Genomic DNA, 21,726 nt, shown 5'->3' on the forward strand with positions numbered 1-21,726 from the left:
TGTGACTTGTGTCAATAAAGTTTTGTTTTGTTTTGCTGTTCAATAAATGGCTACCGCCTTACCTCTAAAAACCCAAGACGACCGACCAACCGACTGACTGATCGAGGGACCCTCTCTCAAATGATTAAGCAAATGGCATAATGAAAGCGAATCATGCACTAGCTATAAGTAACTTTAAGAGTTGACTGCAAAAATTGTGGAAAGTAAAACGAAATTAACTTTACAGAAACGAAACGAAAGAAAAAACGTGTGATTTATTTCTTCATCTTAAGCAACAATTGAAAGGGACAACAATATATATATATATAGAGGAGGGGAAGTCATAGATTTATAGCAGGGAATTTGGCATCTGTCAATCTCTATAGTTTTCTCAATTTTTAGTTGGGTTTTCCTTTTGCCAGGAAGTCAACTTAACCGACAGCTGATTGATTTGACTTCGCTTTCGTTTAATATTATTAATTAAATTTCACCATTTTCGTTTCGTTTTTTTCGGTTTTTGTTTTTAGCAGACCACAAATTTTTATAGTCGTGCCGATATATGCAACATTAGTGTTTGGCCCACTGAGACGACAACAGCAATTAATGGAAATAATACAAATGGCAATCGTTTGCCACCAAGATCCCCGGCTAAATCAACGAAATCCCAGGCAAGCAGCAGCAATGCCACAATGTCAGCGGCCTGCATATCGCCAGTTAAGGTAAGTGTAAAAGCAAATTCTGTTTACTATCCCAACAAATTCTTTAGTTTAGTAAAATGAATTTACTTCTAATATGTTGGTTTTATGCTTTCACCTTCTTGAAATTTGTCTCTCACACACACACACACACACGCTCCATATCCATTGCATAAAATGATAAATGAGTGCAACTGCATTTGTAAGTTACCCTTTCATCGTCGTTGCACTACTTAATCATTTTATATGACACTTAAGGTGCGTGTCCAAGTCAGTCAGTAAGTCAGACTCGACTCCTCCAGGTCTCAGAGTCCACTATCAGAGTAGATGGCGGCTTGACTCCTTTGTGTGGTTTCAATTTCGCTTGAAATTCATTCAAGCAATCGCAAAATGTTGTTGTTGCTGTTGCTGCTGGCTCCACTCCACTTGGTGGTCCACTTTGATAGGCTCTCAAATTTCTCTTATCGCTTTACGATATTTGTTTTTTGATTTCGTTTCTTTTTTGCATGTTTATTTGACGGTAAAACAAGCAAGTTAACAAGATGTTATTAGTGCGCCTAATGGCTTATAATTTTTCATATATGGCATGTACATATCTCTAAAAGTTTCATAAACTCTTGTTATTTAATAAAGACCTCTTACTTTGCCATTAGTAAATTAATTTTAAAACTTGTTGCCAAGTCTAATACAGAAAACTCGATCTACATGTTTGGAATCAGAGCAACTCTTACGATTTGTTAGAAATTGATTGTGTTTCTTAACTCTTAACTCTAATTTGCTGAGCAAACTCTAGACCAAGTTGTTTTAACTTCAAAGAAATTCAAGAAATCGCTAGCGATAACCGATTACTTATGATCAAAGTGATTCCATCTTACAAGTTATTGTTTATCGATTGCAATATTATTGATTTTTTTTTAAAGTAAATACTGAAGGATAGATTAAATGGTTTAATCGATTTATCGTTGGCGATTTCATGACTTTTTTAAACAACATATTGATTTAATCACTGAAATATACGACTCGATCTCATTGATTATCGTTTATCGCGTACGATTTCAGGCTTAGGCTTAGTTGGCGTAATGAAGAGCTAAAGAGCAGGAAAAGGGGAAAAAAAACCGTAAACTACTAAACAATTTCAGAAATGAATACTTTAATATTTCCCTATGCCTTGTTTCGAACTCGAATCGCAGCGAGTTTAAGTTCAGTAGTTTTTCTTCTATTTTACCCTAATGTTAGGTCCTTGAATTTCTTAAGGAAATTACACTGCTCTTTTTTAAGAAGTTTTCTTAAGCATTCCTTGTTCTTTTCTATTATTTATATTCTTTGCTGTAAAAGAAATTTCTTAGGGCATTTGTCTTGAGAATCTCTTGATTTTTCTTCGAAGCCCACACACAGCTCATTGATAATGTTTATGGAAGTTTCCCTAAAGATTCCTTTTGGAAAAAGAAAGAAAGTTATTTAGGGACTAGTGAGAAATTTTAACATTTATGCTCTAGAGATGAACAATTCATTGACTTCAATCGATAATTAATCTCAACTTGTGGTCTTTGGGATGCCTTTTGGTGGAGTGTCAACGTGTTTGTGCCTCCTGCCTGTGTGTGGAGTGTCTTTTGGACACTCTCACTTTTTGGTCATGTTTTGTTGTTGTTGTTGTTGTTGTTGCTATAATTTGCATTTGTCGCACACACGCAATATAAAATTTTCACTGACTGACTGGCCAGTCAGCCAGACTTTGCCATGCCGAGGGCCAATCTGGATACCTGCTACGCATGTTTGTGCAACACACACACGCACACACACTCATGTTGATTTATTGAGAGTGAAATTTGTGCAACTTTGATTAATTTTTGGCAAATTTAGTTTGCCGGTTGGTTTTTTCCTGCCAGTCATTTATATTATCAAGCCCCAGGTTGATGACGTTCAATCTGATATATTGTGTGTATATATATAAACGGTAATTTCTTTCTTGGGCCACCATTATCTATATATTATATTATATTATCATGTGATTTCAGTTGTCGCAAATTACTAATAATCATATATATTCTTTTTTAAATTGAAATTTCAAGTAATGGTAAATATTCCAAATGATTATAATGACGATCCCATTAGAAGTAAAAACAAAAAAGAAAAAATAAAGTCCAGATAGAGAGATGGAGAGATTTCAAATCGATTTTTGCGGTTTTATCTTATCTAGTTTGTCGCTAGTTAGAGTCGAGAGAGTCTCTCTCTCTCTCTTTCGCTCTCTCTCTGTCTCTCTGAAGAGCCATTATCAAACTTGGTTTATTTTAATTTGCTTCAGTGGTGCGTGGAGCGGTCGAGGGAAGTACAGGTGGGGTTTTTGGGGGCCAGGAATGGGGGACGGGGAGCGTGCAGTGCAGTCAAAAGAGCCTAGTGGGGCTACCTTTCAGTTTGATTCGCAACGTTGCCGTTAACAGACACACTGAGAGCGTGAATTGGCCTGGCCAGTAAAAACTCAAACAATAGAAAGCCAAAGCCAAAAGCAACAACAATGACTATATAAACGCGAAAATTGCAACAACAACAACAACAATAACTACAAATATATATCCAACTAACTACTGCAAATCGAAACAGTGACTGTCAAACTATTTGCCATTTGTGTGCCCTCGTTTTCAATTTGGTTTGTTTTTTGCGATAAGATTTGCCATTTTATTTTCCTTCTTTTTTTTCTGTTTTGTTGTATTTTGTGCGTGCCGCTATAAAAAATAAAAACAAAAACAAAGTGACCAAACCAAAAAAAAAAAAAAAGAAAACAGTAGCAATTGTCAAGGCCCAAAGAGCCAGAAGAGGAGGAGGAGGAGGCCGATGGGAGGGAGGCGGAACAGGAGGAGGGCGAGAGTTGTGTGGACTTTTTGAGTTAAAAGTTTCCAGTTTTGTCTTCTTAATTGGCCATACAAAAAGCGCACACACACACAAAAAAACTGAAGCTAAACTCATATAATTGCCTTTAATTATCGCAAACGCCCAATCTCTGAGGCGAGGCCAGAGTTGCACATTTCAACGGCGGATGAACAAGAGGAGAAGAGAGACGGTCAGCAGTGGAACGGGGAGTGGGGTTTCGGGTCCAACTGTGAAACGGCGGTCAAGTTTTCACCAGAGTTGCCGCATTAGAAAATCGTTTCCGTTTTGTGTTAAACGCCTAAGGAGGGGGCCACATGTGTGTGTGTGTGTGTGTGTGTGATCATCAACCTCATTTCGACCTCCTCAACGTCCTCCTGGTCTATGCCTCTCAAACTGTGCAAACTGTAAATGCTGCGTTCGGTTCGCGTGCCACAGGAAATGGTTAATTAAATTAAGCCTAAAGATTAACATTAAATTTAAAACGCAGACAAAGACAAACAAACAGAGCAACAGTTTGGCTTTGCTTGACTTGACTTGGTTTTGGGGTGGGGAAGGGGGAAGGAACAACAACAAATCCACAAAAAAAACAAAATGTAAAACAAAATATAAAACAACCTTCGACTTTTGTGTGTTTAAATTGTGCAATGAAAGATATCTGAAAATGTGTTTTGCGTGAAAAGGTTAAAGTCACTCACACACACACACACACACACACACACACAACATAATTATCAACGGTCCGTTGATTTTCTATTGACAAATTCCTCTATGTAGAATTTTTCTACTTCTATTTCAAGACAAATTATTTGATTATGTCAAATTATCAACAATATACTATCCCCCCTCATCATCATATTCCATTCCCATATATGGGAGCTGTCAATTCTTTTTCGGTTTTGGTGATATCAGGTCATACATAGGAGTGCCTTAGCCCACACAGTTGTCTCTAGGAACACATAAGTGCCATAGACAATGACTAAGCTCTCAAGGGACGTGGCAAAGTTTTTAAAGTTGTACAAAATAATTTTGTCATATAAACAAATTCAAGAAAATAGTTTGGAATATAGTTTTTAGTTTGCCTGATTATTTCTAGAGGATATATTTCAATTGTAGGAGATTTAACACCAAATTTAGGGAACAGTCGAAATAGGCTTTATTGGGAGGGCCTGCATTAGAGAGGGGCTTCACAAAAGCAACGTTGGGGAATGAAGAATCGTTGTTGAAAGGAGCCAAAGACCGAAGTGCAAAGAGAAGGATTATGTAAGGATAGATTTTATTTATGTTAGAAATTTTAGTATTTACTTTTAAGAGTATCTCTCGATCAAAAGCCTTCAAAAGTATATCAACCCAAGTCTATATGTTTCTAATGTATTGTTGTATGTTTCTAAATTTTGGTTTCAAACTTGGTCAAAAGTTGCCGAAGTAATTAAGAATCGTATAACGATCACTCTAATTATCTATAATCTATAATTAACGTTCTAAAGGCAATCTACTGCTTTTTTAGTGACCTTCTACTGCAAGTAGAGTAATCTAGTATTACCCTTCATAATTACTAAAGTAATCTAATGATATTTTTTACTTAATAATACTTAAAAGGTGTCTAATTAAAATTGCAGTGTTTGCTTTAATTAAAGTCTCTTGTAATTAGAGTAATCTGCAACAAATCCAAGACTGTTTACTACTATTTTAATAAATTTACTAAAGTATATAAAAGATCGACTATCATTTATATGATTTTTAATAATTCATAGTATAGTAGAACAATTTAAAAAGAAAAATGTTAAAAATAATACAACTGAAACGTAGTTTCCGACCATGTCATGCATTGTCCTCCTGTATCAGTCAGTTTATGAATTGCTCACGGTTTTATTTTTACAAATTTTCACACATGAATAAATAAACCTAGCTAAATTTATGATTGGATTGCTCACACTAATCTCAACATTTCTTGATATCATCCTCCCTTTGTCTGGCTGTAAATTCAGATCCCGCACAGTGTTATCTTGATCGAGCAAGCAAGACATTTTGAAAATGGGTTGAAATATACAAATTTCTTGTTTGGCGATTATATTATTTTTGTGATTTCTTGAGTTTAGCTAAACTGAAGAACAAATGTTATGGTATATCAACCATGAGGAGGGGAGGGTGAAATTTGTTGTATATCAAAGTCAACTTCCCACCCTCATTTTCTTAAGCTCTAATAATAATGTCACTCAATGTCTTTGTCTCCTCCTGCGCCTCCTCGTGTCAAAAGCAACTAGAATGAAGTCATGTTGTTCGCAAAAACACAAAACTAAAAGGAGGAGCAATAAGATAAAAGAAATGTTTGATTGACGGCTTGGAGAAGGAGGAGGAAGAGGGAAAAGAAGAAAAAAGAAGTGAGACCAAAAAGACGGGGCAAATAATAAAGGAAAACTAAACAAAACTCAATGAAGATAACAACAACGACAACTCCAAGTGCAACAAGTGTGTGTGTGTATGTGTGTGAGCGTGAGGGTGGGGGTAAAAGTGGGTCCAAGGGGATGCAAGAGAACTGTAGTTGGATGAATGTATTGCAAATTCAAGTGATGACGTTGCCAAGCCAAATGTAAATGGGTGACACAAACTAGCGATAAGATGGGACCCCCGAGCTGATAACTTAACTGCACTTCCTCTCCAAAACTCTCTCTGGCTCTCTCTCTCTCTCTCTATCTTTCTCCGACTCTGTATGAGTGGACACAATGAAATTCGCTACGCTCATTCATTCACCACAACTAATATTGACTCTCTCTCTCTCTCTGTCTATGTATTTCTCATAGGGCAAGGTCTCGCATGATTCAATCAAACAGCTTGTGCTCAAAGCGGAGCATTTGGTGCGCGACGCTCAAGAGGCAGCCGCCGCATTGATGAAGACACCAACCAAGCAGAAACATTCCATTGTCAAGATATCTTCGACGGTCAAGAAACGTGAGGTCAATATGCCCGGACCCATTAAACAGCGTGTTGAGGTGAGTTGAGAAAACAAATCCCCATCCCCCTCTCCGAAAGACAAATGTCTCTAATTTCGTTTCGTTTCTCTACAGGAATGGCTAGAGCATCAGCCATCCACTCCACAGCTATTGACGCGCAGTCATACACATGAACTATTATCGGGAGGCGGCAAGCCAGATGATTGTGAAGCCTCTGGTGAGGCATCCGAAACAGATTCCATACCCCAAACTAACAATGCCATCGGTGTGGGTGGTCCTGGGCCAGTTGGAGGTGCAGGCGGAGGTGGCGCCGGTTCGGATACTTCAGAAGGCTTCACCGATTCAATTGCAACTTGTATGCAGACTAGCACCAATTCGTATGGCAATTCGACAGAGAGAATTGGTGGCTCTGCCGAGCCAATTGGACAACCCATTACACCCCTTGGCTTTGGCAGCAGCAATCAGAGTTTGAATGTGAAAATTGTGAAGCGTCCACAGGCGCGACGTAAATCGGAACGCCCCTGGTCCGTGTCCTGTCTCTCACAATTGACCACTGATGCCGCTCAGTTGACGACAACCATTGTGGAAAGCTCTCCGCCCGGTTTGGCCAGTCACTCGATAAGTGAGAGTGCCTTGGACTCCCTGTCGCCAGGACCACGACCACGGGCGGCCTCCTCATCGGGCACAGGCAGCAATGCGGCACGCAAGGCCGATAGCAAGGGCTCACTGAGACGCCGTAAGGCACGCAAGAAGCGCATGTCGGCTGCTTCGGCTGGACGTAAATCCGATTCCGGTTCGGAGGTGGCTGTCGGTGATCTAACCCAGACTCTGATGAAGTCATGCGAATCGATGTCATCGCAACAATTGCAAGAATTCACAAATGCTCTGCTAAGCATACAAAAGGGTTCGTCTGGTGGTAGCCCAAAATTGGATAAAAACGCCGACGATCCCGAGAATGAGTCTCAATTGATGTTGCCCAATTTCCGTGTGGGTTCCTTTACAACAGCTGCCCTAATGGCCAGCGAATCGAGATTGGGTGCCCTGGCTGCCCTCTCCAACTATATGAATGAAGATGAACAGCAAGCAGGTGAGTTGGCACAATTAATATCTTAACTATATATAGTTAATATGTGTATATGTAAATCTCTTTGTCTTTGTCTAACTCTCTCTCACACACAAGCACTCAAGCCCCCCATAGTCAAGCAGAAAGGTACTACACAATACCCAATACCCTTGCACTCCACCCACCCCACCCACCTCTTCTTTTTGTTTGACCCACCCGCAGCCCTCTCTCTCTCTCTCTCTCTCTCTGAAATTCTATACAATTAATATTAATAATTATTATTATTTATAATCGTCACAGAACTCAGCACTGAGGAGCATCATAGCAGCATTTCGGAAACCGCCTGGGATAATTATCAAGAGAAATATAATTCAGAAAATTATTCCGAAGGTTTTGATTCAGATGCCGCACGACGTCTTCTAGAATTCGGCGATGACTATCGGTAAGTCTCTTGGGATGGGGCAACCTTCATTGCCTTGCCAAAAACAAAAAACACAAAATACATATGAGCTAAATATAAATTGCTCATTATTTTTATTTTTTTTTGATCTAAATTTTGCTTGCAGCAATTTCATCGACTCGCAATCGGATTGCTGCAGTTCACTGTCGGCCGCCAATAATCTTGATTCATTCTCGCCACCGCGCATGGACTCACTGCAGAAGCATGAACTGAAGGCTCTGCATATCAATCAGGAGACCATAAGCAGTAGCGTGGATCACGCCAGGCGTCAACGTGCCCTGGAATTGCAATACGAGCGTCGTCGCAAAACCTTGGAAGTTCGCCGTAAATCGTGTCAGGGTAAGTTTACAGTTTAAATTTCTATAATGTTTATCTATATATGTATAATGTAAACATTTATCGCTTCTCTTTAGATATGGATGAATCTTTGAATGAACAAAAGGATCATCAACAGGGTCATCATGCTGGCGGCGGCGGTCAATCTTCGTTATCCGCCTCGGCCACGGCATTGATGACTCCCAAGAATATGCAACAGAATACACAATTGCCGCCACAGCGCACTGAATCGGTGGGACGTAAATTGGAATTCGGCGGTGGAATGAGTCACTCGGCTCAGTCTCTATTGAGGCGTACATCGGAGAGTGATACATCCACACGTCGTCGTCGCACCGTCACGGCGGATGAGCGCCGCCGTTCGTCACGTAATTTGGAGAAATGCATTAAATTGATACCAGCCACCTCGTCATCGAGTGGCGATGACTCCGAGGATGGTGAACAGGAGATGCGTTCATTGTTGCAGCAGAGTCGCGATCGTTTGGAGGATACCAGAGCATTGAAGATACGTTGTCATCTGCTGAGACCCGAGGATTATGTAAGTGTCTGAAATTGTCAATTATCCTTTAATAATTTGCATTATTTTTCGGGTCTCTCCGTTTTCTTTATTCGCAGAATGAGATAATTAACACTTGCCGCGATAATATACGCTGCCTGGAGGCTGTTCTACGCGGCCCGCCTGGCACTGTGCTATCCACCCATTGCGCCGGCCAGACAAAAGGTGAGTCCCAGCCCAGATCATCATCAGCATCAGCCAGAACCAAGACATCCAAGAACTCCGTCTGCAATGACCACCAGCAGCTCATTGTCCAGCTGGCCCCCGAATGCAAGTGTGCGCCCATTACACGCTTTGTGGCCCGCATCATAGACTTTGTAACGGATGTGAGCAATCTTCTAGAGCATTTTACGCTCTATAGATTCCTGATGGGCACCCTGCGATCGTTCTATGCCTTGGTCAATCGACCCTTGGGTCGATTGGAGCGTTTATTTGCCAGTTTTAGAGGCCTGCTCTAAGAGCAGTTGCTCTCAACATGTATACAGTTTTTTTTTCGTGGCCTTCTCTTAAAGCAAAGCTTTTTGTATTATTTTTTTTCTACATTAATATTTTTATACATTTTATATACATATATATTATTTTATTATTATTATTATTTTTTTTTTTACACGAAGAATTTTGTTTTTGCATTTGACAAAACGCCTTGCGCATAAATTTTGCATTTTGTTTAATAATTATATTTTTAAAATATTTTTTTTTTTAATACCTTTGTTTTTTTTTGCGCATTCCTTTTTTCTTTTTCTTTTTTGGCAAATAAAACAAACAAAAAAAATATGTAAAAAAAAAAACACCAAAGCATTTGAAATCGTTATAATTTTTTTTTTTTTTGAATATTATTATTTAGTTGATTTACGTTTGTATTGTTATATTTTTTTATTGTTTATTTTCTATATAAATATTTTGGTGTTTTGTTTTTGTTTTTAGACTTTCCACATTTCCTTTTCTTTTAATTTTTTATATTAATTTATTAATTTATGCTAATGCTTTTGTGTTTTTGTCAAATGTTTTAACAAAATTAAGTCATTTTGCCTTCATCTAACTAAGTAGCTTGAACTAATTGTCAAAAAAAAACAGAAAAATGTTCATTGCAAACTTCTTGAATTGGCCAAAAAAACTATTTTAACTCAAAACTGACCATCTAAAATGATTTCAAAATTTAATGTAAACAAAAATAATGATATATTTATTTGGTTAAATGAATTGAATATTATTTTCTATACTATATTCTAAGTTGAATATTGCACAATTCATTTTAATCAGTAGTATATATACGATCCATAGCTAGCAAATGTATAACTTTTTATCTAACAAAAAAAATCGGAACTATAGAAATAACTTAAAAAACATAAGTTTTCAGAACCGATGAAGATTTGTTGACCAATTTTTCATTATATATATCCATATAATGGACTTATTCTAAAAGCTTTCAAACTGTGAGTTAATGTTAGTTTCCCCATAAAAAACCCAAAAGACTTACAGTTTTAGGCAAACTGTGTCTTGGCTAAAGTTTTGTATTCACTGCAATTCGGAGGTTGCTTCTCAAACTGTTTTGCTGAATTTATTTAAAAGATTGAGGAAATTTTTTGTTCTTTCTTTTTTTTTTTTGCCAGCTGACGTCATATTTGCTTTTTGGCAATGAAAATTTAAAACAATATATAAATCTTTCATATATGTAGATGTTTATACAATGACTTGAGAGAAAAGTTTTTTAAGATTTTTACAAATATTTGCAATGTTCACTTCTTAATTTGTTTCTTTTTCTTTGTTGTCTCTCTGTATGTTTATTCTAAAAGTTGTCGTCATTTTTGTTCTCGTTTTATTCGTTGCTATATGAATGTATACTCTATTATATTCATTCAAAGGGTATATAAAGTACGTCACAATATACATATATAGGCATTAATTTTTGTTTGTTTGTGTGTGTGTAGAAGAATTTCTCTAGTTTGTTAACAAATTTATGGAATTTGTTTTTAAATTGTCTCATAGAAATGTCTAATAAATTTAATTTTAAAGAATGATATAGCCTAGATCAAAGGGCCAGAACTGAAAACGGAAACTTATGATTTAAAGAAATTGAATTTTTATAATGAAAATTTTTTATAGTGCCATTTTAAGTTAGTTGCAGGGTATTATATGTATTTTATAGTAAGCCACTTATCACTTAATTTACAGGGTAATAGAAATTGTTTGTAAAATTTAGTTCGTTAAACCAATTTGTGTTCCAATTGACTTGTTGAGTTGATTATGGATCCAGGCATCAAGATTTTTTACCTTAAAGACCTACTAGACCAAGACAGGGATCAGGACATTTGACAGCTCGATATCCTCAATCCTTCTATAGATTTGACTAGGTGGTAGGGTGTCAACTTAGTCGACTTTTAGTTTGCTTTCTCATTTGCTCAGTTGCTCTGGTTTGGGCTATGAAAATGACGTCGTCTTTTCTAGAGTTGTTGTTTTTATTGTTTTTGGCCTTTGTTGTCTGAGCTGCCGAAACTAATGAGCGAACCCTAAAACCTTCACACACACACACAGAGACACACGCACACAGAGACACACATACAGTTATTCAAATACACAGACACATGGACTTGATGCGATTGCGTGCTGTGTCGAAGCCAAGTTCAAAAGTTAACACTGCTCCACTGTGCCCGCCATATACTCTGTAATTCCCTCTCTCTCTCTCTGTGGGCTTCTCAGCTGCTAGTTTGTTCTCTCGCTAGTCTCTCTCTCTCTCGACACCACCTGAAAGCTGCTGCGCACGTTGTGTGCCCCGCCGCCGCTCAGTTGATTTTCTGTGCGCGTTCCAAGTGGTTCTGTTTCCGTCTGTTCTCCTCCCGCCCCTCATATATATGAACATTAAACTTTTTTTTTCTTTTTTTCTACGTGCTTCCCAGAACCTTCTCAACCCGAAAAGTTTTTGAAATAACGCCGAATCTCTTTTCTAGTTATTGCATCAAACTGTGATTTTAACATATATCTCATATCTAAAATACCAATCAAACCATTGCTAATCGTTAGCTTTGCGCCAATATATCCAAATAGTCGGGAACTAAAGCGTGTTTTCTTTTAAACGTGTATAAGAGTTATTAGTTTTTTATTTTGTGGATGTATAAGAGTTTGAGGGAAACCAACCCCCTCCCGCTACCCTTATAATACCAAATGTGAACTTTTCGAGGTCATCTTTGGGAAAACTTACTCAACAGATGATATGCTTGGATGGATGGATGTGTGTGTGGAGAAGTAAACAAATTGAAAAATGTTTAAATACGCAAATTAATTACGAAAATTGATTTCAAATGTAATATGTGTATGCCGCCCTCTGAGTGTGTGCGTGTGTGTGTGTAAAATCAAAGTGGGTCAGGTCACATTGAGAGAGGCGCCTCGTGTTCTACTACTACTACCAGTTCCTTACTCCCCCTCACTCCTTACTTACTTGCTAACTAACTAACTGTAAGGGTGGTGTACATATATATATATATATACATCATGATAAAAGTTAGTGTCGCCGTACAAACGGATATATCCGAAATGCTTTCGGCCAGCTCATCGGCCACCACATCACGTTCGTCTTCGGAACAAGGTAAACGAAATATAACAGTAAAGATGATGTTATGGCATGGGTAAACATAATTGGGAAACAGGTGTAAACGATGCAGAGACGACACAAACACAAACACAACCATAGACACAGACACAGAGACACAGTAAAGATCGCCAGATAAGACTGAAAAAAAAACGAGGTAAAGCTAATTGGTGCCGCGAGACAAAGAGTTAGAAAAAAAGGGCAAAAGTAGAGAGAGAGAGAAGAACCCTCACTTAAATTTAGACATACCAAGAAACTAATTGAAATCGATGATGATAATGATGATGATGATATCAAAAATTGATCTAGCTAATGAAATTCTAAAAAAAAGAAACCCTAATGGTTTTGAATTACAAAAATGTTTCTACACTCTTGACAAAAGAAAGTAACGACTAAAAGATGCCCTTTTTATTAAGCAGGAATGTAAGTTAATAAGGACTTGAACCTTGAATAATACCCTTTTTATCAGACTGGTTAATGGTTACGAATTGAAACAATATTCTACAAACATGACAGAAGAAGTAACGACGTTAAGATTCCCTTCCTCTTAAGCAGAAGTGTAAAGGAAACCCTCTTTATTAGACAGGAATGTAAATGAAATATTCTCGAACTAAATTTTAAGTTATTGGAGTACTAAAAATTAGTATATTTTGTATAAAATCTCATGCGGTTAAGTTATTAAAGTCTCAACTCATTATTAATTTTATATAAAAATCTTTTATATATACTTTTAATCAGTGGCAAATCAAAGTTTAGATGTTGCTAAGTGAAATAAGTCATTATAGAGTGGATATTCGATTTTGGATTTTGTAATTTTAGCAGTTAAAGAGATTAAATTCAATTCTTGGGAAATTTTTCTTCCCCCCCCACCCACATGGATCTGCCAGTTGCTGGTATCAATTGACTTTTCGATAGAAAGTTTTTAATTTCTTTAAATGAATATGGAATAGAAATTTGATTTAAAGTGGCCTTGGGGGGAGGGGCCTTTTTCAAATTGTTTGTATTTGTGTAAATCTTACATTTCCATCTCGATGGAATGATCGGCACTTCTCTTTTTTGAAGTGATCTCTCAAGCAGCTGCTTAACTTATTTGCTGGGCCCATTTGTGATGTTTTCTGTTTTGTTTGATTTGCCAGACCTGATACTGACTTTGTGTGAGTGTGACCCACTTCAATTGCAGCCATCAATTCCAGCCATTGCCAACTCCAACTGCTGCTGCACATGGCCAACTAATTAAGGTTAGGCCGTGTTGCCATTTAGTGTTTGCCTTATGGATGCATAGGTTGATACTCTTTCAGTAAAGTATATCTAACTAGAAGAAGTTTATAGTTTCATGGTTAGTTAAACAATGATTAACGGTACACATCAGCAACGGGCAAAACTATCTTTTATGGTCAATTGTTGTGCGTAAAAGCAAAGTGTCTGTGTGTGTGTGTGTGTTTGTTTAAGTATAGTTATATTTTTTTATGGGCCAACTCATTATTGTAATAGAAACAGAAACCGGTACCGGTTCTAGTATTCAGTTAGGTCATCAGTAAGTTTTCTTTATTTTTTGCCTACTGCTTCATTATTCGCTCACAAGTTCAAAGTTATAGAAACTGTGCCGTCATCCGATTCCAATTTCAATAATAAATTCAAAAAAAAAATACAACTTTTGCGACTTGACCTTGAATTCATTAGAAATATTAAATGTCTTGAATGAAAACGAATTGGGGCGGGGGTTTCGATTTCGATTTGAAAAATTAATTATAAAATCAACACCACAAACTTTCAATTTTTAAGTTTTGATTTTGTGGTTTTATTACATTTACCTGGTACCTGGTGGTTAATTCAGTGAGTGGGTGGGTGGGTTGGTGTGGTTTGGGTTCATTGACCGACCTGGTTTTTTATGCTGTCTCTTGCGAAAATTGCATTCTCCGTTTCCAGAGCGTGTTTCCTTTTGCTTTTTCCATATTTTTGTTCTTACTCAAGCGTAAAAACTGAACATATTTGGTTATTTGCAAACGGAAGTTCATTTCGATTTATGGCAATTGATTGGAAGACATTTTAGTTAGACGATAGTCAAACATTAAAACCTTAAAGTACATTCTTATTGAAGACATTTTAGTTGGTCGTAAAAAAGTTAGTTCTTATTGAAGATTTTTTACATCATCATCATTATTAAATTTTCCAAGTTTTTCGCATAAATATGCTAAATTTTCTAAACTATTTCACACTTACGGTCGAAGAATTTATTTTTTGATTAGATAGTGAGAAAATTTTCCCAAATTTGTAAACTTTGGCTACTAATTTTTGTTTAATACCCTAGAAAAAAGTTAAAGCAAAGATAGAGAGAGGGAGAGAGGGACTAGACACTAGTGTAATAGACTCTCGAACTGCATTATGATCATTAAATTCTTCTAAAAAAGTGACAAGTTTTAACACTAGATGGCGCCAGCTGTTAATTAATAAAAAATGCATATAAGAAATGCAGAGACAGAGACATTTATAGTAAAGCCAATTCGTTAGAGGGTATTATTAATTCGACAAAAATTGTCTGTCTCTCTCTCTGTCTCCCTCTCTCTTAATCAGCATTTTAAAAATATCTAGCTATATGTATGTATATATTTCTATGTGCTAATTGTATATAATTGTTGATGATGATTTTTTTTTTGCCATTAATGTTGTTGTTGTTGCTCGTTGCTAGCCACAACATCAAAATAAATCCCATAATTATTCAAGATTAAAATTTTTGAGCTAGCAGCATAAAGAGACACTTGATAACTTAACTTGGGTCAACAGAACTAGAGAGAGAAACCGCCGACTTTTGATTACCTCACCTGGCGCATTTTGTTTGCTTTTTTATTTTCTTTTTTGTTTTGTTATTTTGGTTATCTGTATGAAACAGCAAAGAAAAACCAACTTTGAAATCGTTTGGTGCCTTGGCACTCCTTTTTCCTATTGCCTCTCTCCAGGTTCCTTTCCTGTGCTCGTCCTTGTGCTGCTTTCTGGTTAACATTTTATTGCCCGTTGTCATGCCAAGACAATTCCTAGAAGAAATAAAGTCATTAAGAGTACCCTAATATAACTATTCGAGTAAATACATACATATATATAATTCTTTTTGCCATTATTTATAGAAATGGGAAATATCATAGGAATAGCTATAAATTTTCATATAAACCTTTAGTTAATGGCATAAAGTTTGTTATAAATTTACTTAATTTCGTGTCAACATTTTCCTATTTAAACTAAAAAGGGTATTTGGAGGTTTGTTGCATTTTCTTCGTATGACAAAAATTGCATGGAAAACAAAATTGCACAATAGTCAATGGAAATTTATATAAGCTGCAAAAAAGAAAGAAGCATATGTCAACGACCTTGAGGCAATAGACCATATGCCTCTGCTGCTTCCCCTCCAATATCCCCCACCACAGACCCCCGTTCTCTTGCCTTTATTTAACCACACGCCCCTTTTTTATTTTTGTTTTGTGGTTTTAAATGTTTTCACAAAATGCAATTTTGCATTTTAGTTTTTTTTTGTTTTTTATTATTATTATTGGTTGCTTCTGCTTTTGTTGTTGTTTTTTTAGTTTGCTCAGTTTCGTGATGAAATGTAAATAGAAAAAATAACAACAATTTTCACTACTTTGCATGTTAAGAGAAGAAAAATGAAAATATGAATATTAAAGATAACAATTATTTATCATTATTTTTGTAGAAATTTTTGCACAATTTTAATGCAATTTGTGTTGGCTAATAATAAAAGATGGTGAGAGTTAGAGGGGGGAGGGGAGGTGTGAGGAGGTGTGTCAGAAGAGTTCATTATTCAATTGCATCATTAATTGCAATATAGTAAGTAACTCAGTCAAGAGTGGTGGATGAGGGAGGAGGAGGAGGGGTTGGGATTGAAAAATGTGCAATTAATTACTAAAGTGAAAGTCTCTCAATCTTAATTTTTGCACTCTCCTCCCATCATGGCCTCCTCCTCCTCATCGTACTTGGCCTCCTCTTGCTAATGGTTAATCAATTTTGGTTGTGTGTGCAATTTTTATCCAACAGCTGCCATCAATAAATCTTTATCGACTAAAGATTATTCAATATGCCATCCTAATGTCGTTAAGCAGGTGCCGCCTCGCCATCCTCACCCCACCCATACGAGTGTGAAATTTCCACCCCACCCCTCTCCGCTCCCCCCCTCTCTTGGCCAACTTTTGGCACCCACAAACACACGCCAGACCAGATTTATTTTGCTGCATTTAATCCACGCAAGTTTTCTCTGGAAAAGTGCGTAGTGCGACAATTGCAATGTCTCGGATATCATAATAAACATATCCATTAGGGGGAAGTCTGTATCTCTCTTTCTCTCTCTCTCTCTCTCTCTCTCTATCCTAGTGTCGATCCTCGTCGATCAGTTTTGTTGCGCTCGAGTTGCTTTACTACCCACATCATCGTCGTGGCACAACGAATCTCCCAGTTGGGCATTTTGCAGCTCGCAGACAAGTTCACTCAACCAGTTTCAGTTTGGCAGCCAACAAGTTTGCTTCGCTTCTCGGTTACTTTATATTCCCCCGATATACTATATAATATTAAGTGCGTTTTTGTCAATTTGTAACTCGGTTTTGCCTTATCAGACATTAAACACAAAGAGAATACAGTTTTTGGCTGACCGATCGATCGCATCGCATCGATCGAGAGTTGTGTAAGGTGAAAGTAATTTCTACAAATCATACGCATTGCATTTAAATTGCACTTAAGCCCATCGGCTTTGCCACTTGTTGTGTCAATATAGAAGGAGGAACCTCTTGAAATTTGCTTCATTCAGTTGACCAACTCTGTGCTGACACTGTGGGCGGTTCGTTGTGCTTTTTGGGTGAGTTCTTTGGAATCAAAAATTCCTTGAAACTTTATTGCTTTAGAACTTTTCATTTCAAGTCCGCCCAATGGTTTTTTTTTTTTTTTTGTTATTAAAGTCAGGTGCGGCCTTAGACTTGTGGTTTGTTGTGATCTTTGATAGTTACAATCAATTGTGAATTGCTGTGAATAGTTTGATATATCTAAGATTTAACCATGTCGATCCTTAAGTGAATTTATCAAGAAATAGTGAAACGATCATTTGAGGGAATTATAACTACTATGAGAGCTTAGTTCGGTTGTTTTTAGAAGAATATATAGCAAAATATATTCAATATCTGAGTCTGAATAAAGTTCATTTTAAGATGGATCGAAATGCCTTATACTCCTTGTATATTTAGGATTTCGTATCCATTTCTTAAACCTCAACTAATAATTAACATTTACGTAAAGTATTGCTTCAAATAATAGATTAATTGATTGAATTTAATTAGTAATTGAAAATTGTTTGAGTAAAGAAAGATTCTTTTAACATGGATCGGATCTGCTTAATGATTACTAAAAAAATAAGTATCATAAATTTAGTTAGTAACTGTTTAAATGATTGAATTTAATTAGATTTTAGTTTAGTTTAGTTTAGGGTGTAGAAAAAAAATCTAACTAGGCAACAAGTAGATCCAAAAGAAATATAATACAGATTATTGAACGATTGTTTAATTTGATGAAGTGCAAATTGATTGGCAAGTCAACCGATTGAACGATAGTTCCGTCCCTGCTTAAGCTTAGATACCTCGCCCATAATCAGAATCAGACAATCTCAATGCCAAAGTTTGTTCTATGCAACGGAAATGCAAGAATGGGCGGTTGCAATGAATGGTGGTTAGGAGGAGGAAGGAAGGGAGGGACACCATTTTTGATGGTGATAGAAAGAGGGCGAGCAATTGAGCTGAACGCGCTAACAAATGTCATGAGCAAAAACTTTGTTTACTATTCAATTAGAAGAGAAACACTTTGTGGCTCCCACATAAAGTACCGCCACTCCTCTCCATTCCAACATTACCATTACCACAACGTTTTTGTTGCAGCAGGGCAAAGTTTTTTACCTGGACAAAAGTTTCACTTTTTTTTTTTGAGTTTTTTTGTTTTTGGCTTAGTTTAGTTTGGTTTGGAGTAAAGCGAAAGGTATTCATTACCAAGGGCCACCTAAACTAAACGAAAATGGGAATTGAAATGGGAATGCTGAATGCTGTTGAATGGAAATGAAGTTGCCACCCAATTAAATTGCCTTTCTTTTCTCTCTCTCTCTCTCCCTCTCTATCTCTCCTCTTTCACCACCTACTCCCTCACCTTGAAAGTTTCCCTGTGCGCGATGTGCACTATTAACTCTCAAATTTACCGCTTTTGCTCATTTTGTGTTTTTGTTTTTTGTTTCTTTGTTCGATTTTATGTAGATCTATTAGCCGCTTGGGAGGATTTCCTTGGCTGGAGCGAGAATGCATCGGCCGCACGCAAACTGCAGCAAGAGATGAGCGCATTGAAGCATACACTGCAAAGGCTAGGTGATAAGCCCACACCCGAATTTCTGGACACTGAGCCAGCCATACAGATTGCTGTGGAGGCTTTAAAGGTAGGTTGGGGGGGCGTCTCCCCTTATCTCAATCTGCTGTAATATGTTAATTAATTTTGGTGGTTTTCTTCGCAGACGGAGCAAACCCAATTGGCCAGCTATCGCACGAATATGTTGCGCCTAAACGCCTCCGTTCACAGTTGGTTAACACGTCAGGAGAGGCGTCTGCAGAGCGCTTTGGCGGAACAAAATAATCAGCAATTGAATCAACAGCAGGAGTCCGAACAGAAGAAAGACGACGACGACGACGGAGATGATGTGCTTGTGGAGAAGACAATAAAGAAATTGGATACAATTGAAGGAATCGAGGCAGCAGGCAATAGCTCGGTGGCCATCACTGTAACCGATAGCAATGGCAATCAGGTGGAGGCAATGGCTGGTGTAACAACATCCACATCCACTTCCACGTCCACCACTGCCAATTGGGATATCAATTCTTTGATGTCAGCCGAACAGGAGTTCCATAAGCATCTGAAGGATGAGGTCAGCGATATGTATAGCGCTTGGGACGAAGCCGATGCCAGGTAAGAGGAAACGAAATTGGTTTCCCTCTCTCTCTCTCTCTCTGTCTCTCTGTTTACAAATGTCTATGGGCAGACAGTCGGGCGAATTGGAAACCCTTTAAATAAATAATAAACAATATCAAATACTTATATTGTTTATATTATTTCTTACAGAATCAACTCACAACTGGAAATGTTGACCAACTCATTGATTGCCTGGCGTGAACTGGAATCCGGATTGAGTGAATTCCACTTGGCATTGGGCCAAGATCGCGGCACACTGAAAGGTTTGGAGGGTGCTCTCGATAAGGGTCAGGCCACACCTGTGGAATTGGCCCAGAATGTCAAACTGGTTGCCAAATTGCTGTCCGAGAAGGTCCATGTAAGCCAAGAGCAATTGCTGGCCGTGCATCAGCACTTGGATCCCAATCACATCTATCATATTGCCAAATTTACGGCTTCCAATGGCTCACTATCCGATTCGGGCATATCGGATGGCGGTGCCACTTCCGATGGTGGTCTCTCGGAGCGAGAACGTCGTCTGGGCGTATTGCGTCGTTTGGCCAAGCAATTGGAATTGGCCCTGGCACCAGGCAGTGAGGCAATGCGTTCGATAGCCGCCCGCATGGAGAGTGCCGAAGCGGAATTGAAACATTTGCAAAACACATGCCGTGATCTTATTGTCCGTACAGCTGCCTCGCATCAGCAGAAGCAACAGGCCCAGGAGCAGCAGCAGCAGCAGCATCAGCATGTTACATCTGCTTCCGTTTTGGCCAATGGAGGACAAGTCAAGCTAAATGGACATGTCAAGAAAATGCCAAACACCAACAACAACAATAACAACAAGGATGGTGAGGAGCAGCAGGCGACAATTCTAAAGTCCACTCAATCACTGAGCGGCAAGCGCAAGAATTCCAAGAAAACGAGACAATCAAAGAAATCTGGCGAAATCGATGTGAATAATGCAAGAAGGAAGCTGGAAGAGAGAAATGCTATTGATATCGATCATCTTATACACTCAGTGGCCAGAGGTGGCGATGGGGGCGATGATGATCCATCCGATGATCCAGCTATTATATGCAGCCTGCAGGATAACTCGGAAGATGATGACATCGATGATGAGTCCAAGGTTCAGCGTCGCGGCTGGGCCTGGCGCATTGCCAGAGCCGCTGTTCCCATGCAGTTGGCCTTGTTCACCTTCTTCTGTGCCGCCTGCCTGATGCAACCCAACTGCTGTGACAATCTCAACAATCTGTCCATGAGTTTTACTCCACAATTGCGCTACATACGCGGACCGCCTCCAATTTGAGCGATCGATCCAAGTGTCGCAACATTTGCCCCCCCCCCTCTCGCGAGGAAGAGGAGGGCAAACCAAACAGATAATCATGTACAATTACATATGTTAAGAGATTTAACTAATGTAACCTAATCGGTAAGGTAAAGGTGGAATCGCCACCGCCACACGTAACCGTCGCAGCCGCCGCCTCCGCCGCCGCCGCCGCAACCGTCGTCGTCGCCGTATTAGCCGCCATTTGATTTGGAGGCTTACTTAGCAGCTAGCTGATCACGCGTCTTGCATGCGTTTCGGGCGCGCTTTTAAATGCCACCGGAAAAACAGATTTTTTTTATGAAACAAAACAAAACGGAGAAAGCTCTCAAATATATTGAAAAAACGGAGCATTAACTAAATATTTATATATAATTTTTTTTTTTTTTACGTCTAATCTTTATATTGAGCAACGTTAATACTAAGAATATGATTTTTTTTAATTATTGTTTTTTGTTTTATTGCATTAAGCGAAAGCAAAAGAAAAAGAATTTAAGCTCAATTTAGATAGTAGAGAAGAAATCAAGAAATCAAGTAGAGAGCATTTGCAGAACAGAGCAACATGTACTTATGCCGATATAGATTCGGAATGAAAATGGAATCAACATATCCCGGCAGGCGAAGAAATGAAATCATGACAAACAACGCCCCAGTTACTAGAATATAGAAGATTTATATAAAGAGAACTAAGGAAACGATATATACATATGGAAACCTGATATCCTTGATTTACTTGCGTTCGTTTGTTTGAAATGAAATGGAAATATATAGACTTTTTTGTTTGAGAAACACTAAAGTGCCTACAAATGCGAACTGTGAGAGTTGAGAGAAGAGACGAACAAAATGAGAAGGAATTGAAGTAGGAGATGAACAACAAAACTCGACATCGAGTGAAAGGTGAGAAAAATCCAATTATAATGGGGCATAAGAAGCCCCTAGAAGCAAACTGCCACC

At 38.0% G+C, this 21,726-nt stretch overlaps 1 protein-coding gene across 1 annotated transcript in view; it reads left to right on the forward strand.

The window, feature by feature from the left end:
* Window positions 1–21,115, forward strand: part of LOC6643051 (serine-rich adhesin for platelets) — a 116,114-nt gene extending 94,999 nt beyond the window's left edge. The window contains exons 9-18 of the mRNA XM_023176176.2: window positions 507–698; window positions 6,338–6,526; window positions 6,602–7,574; window positions 7,851–7,992; window positions 8,117–8,349; window positions 8,424–8,881; window positions 8,959–9,064; window positions 18,767–18,942; window positions 19,018–19,466; window positions 19,620–21,115. Of these exons, the coding sequence (XP_023031944.1) occupies window positions 507–698; window positions 6,338–6,526; window positions 6,602–7,574; window positions 7,851–7,992; window positions 8,117–8,349; window positions 8,424–8,881; window positions 8,959–9,064; window positions 18,767–18,942; window positions 19,018–19,466; window positions 19,620–20,754 (4,053 nt within the window). The 3' untranslated portion in view covers window positions 20,755–21,115. The remainder of the gene's footprint in view (window positions 1–506; window positions 699–6,337; window positions 6,527–6,601; window positions 7,575–7,850; window positions 7,993–8,116; window positions 8,350–8,423; window positions 8,882–8,958; window positions 9,065–18,766; window positions 18,943–19,017; window positions 19,467–19,619) is intronic.
* Window positions 21,116–21,726: the final 611 nt, after the last annotated feature.

Source organism: Drosophila willistoni (genome assembly GCF_018902025.1).
Source record: "Drosophila willistoni isolate 14030-0811.24 chromosome XR unlocalized genomic scaffold, UCI_dwil_1.1 Seg41, whole genome shotgun sequence".
Lineage (NCBI taxonomy): Eukaryota > Metazoa > Arthropoda > Insecta > Diptera > Drosophilidae > Drosophila > Drosophila willistoni.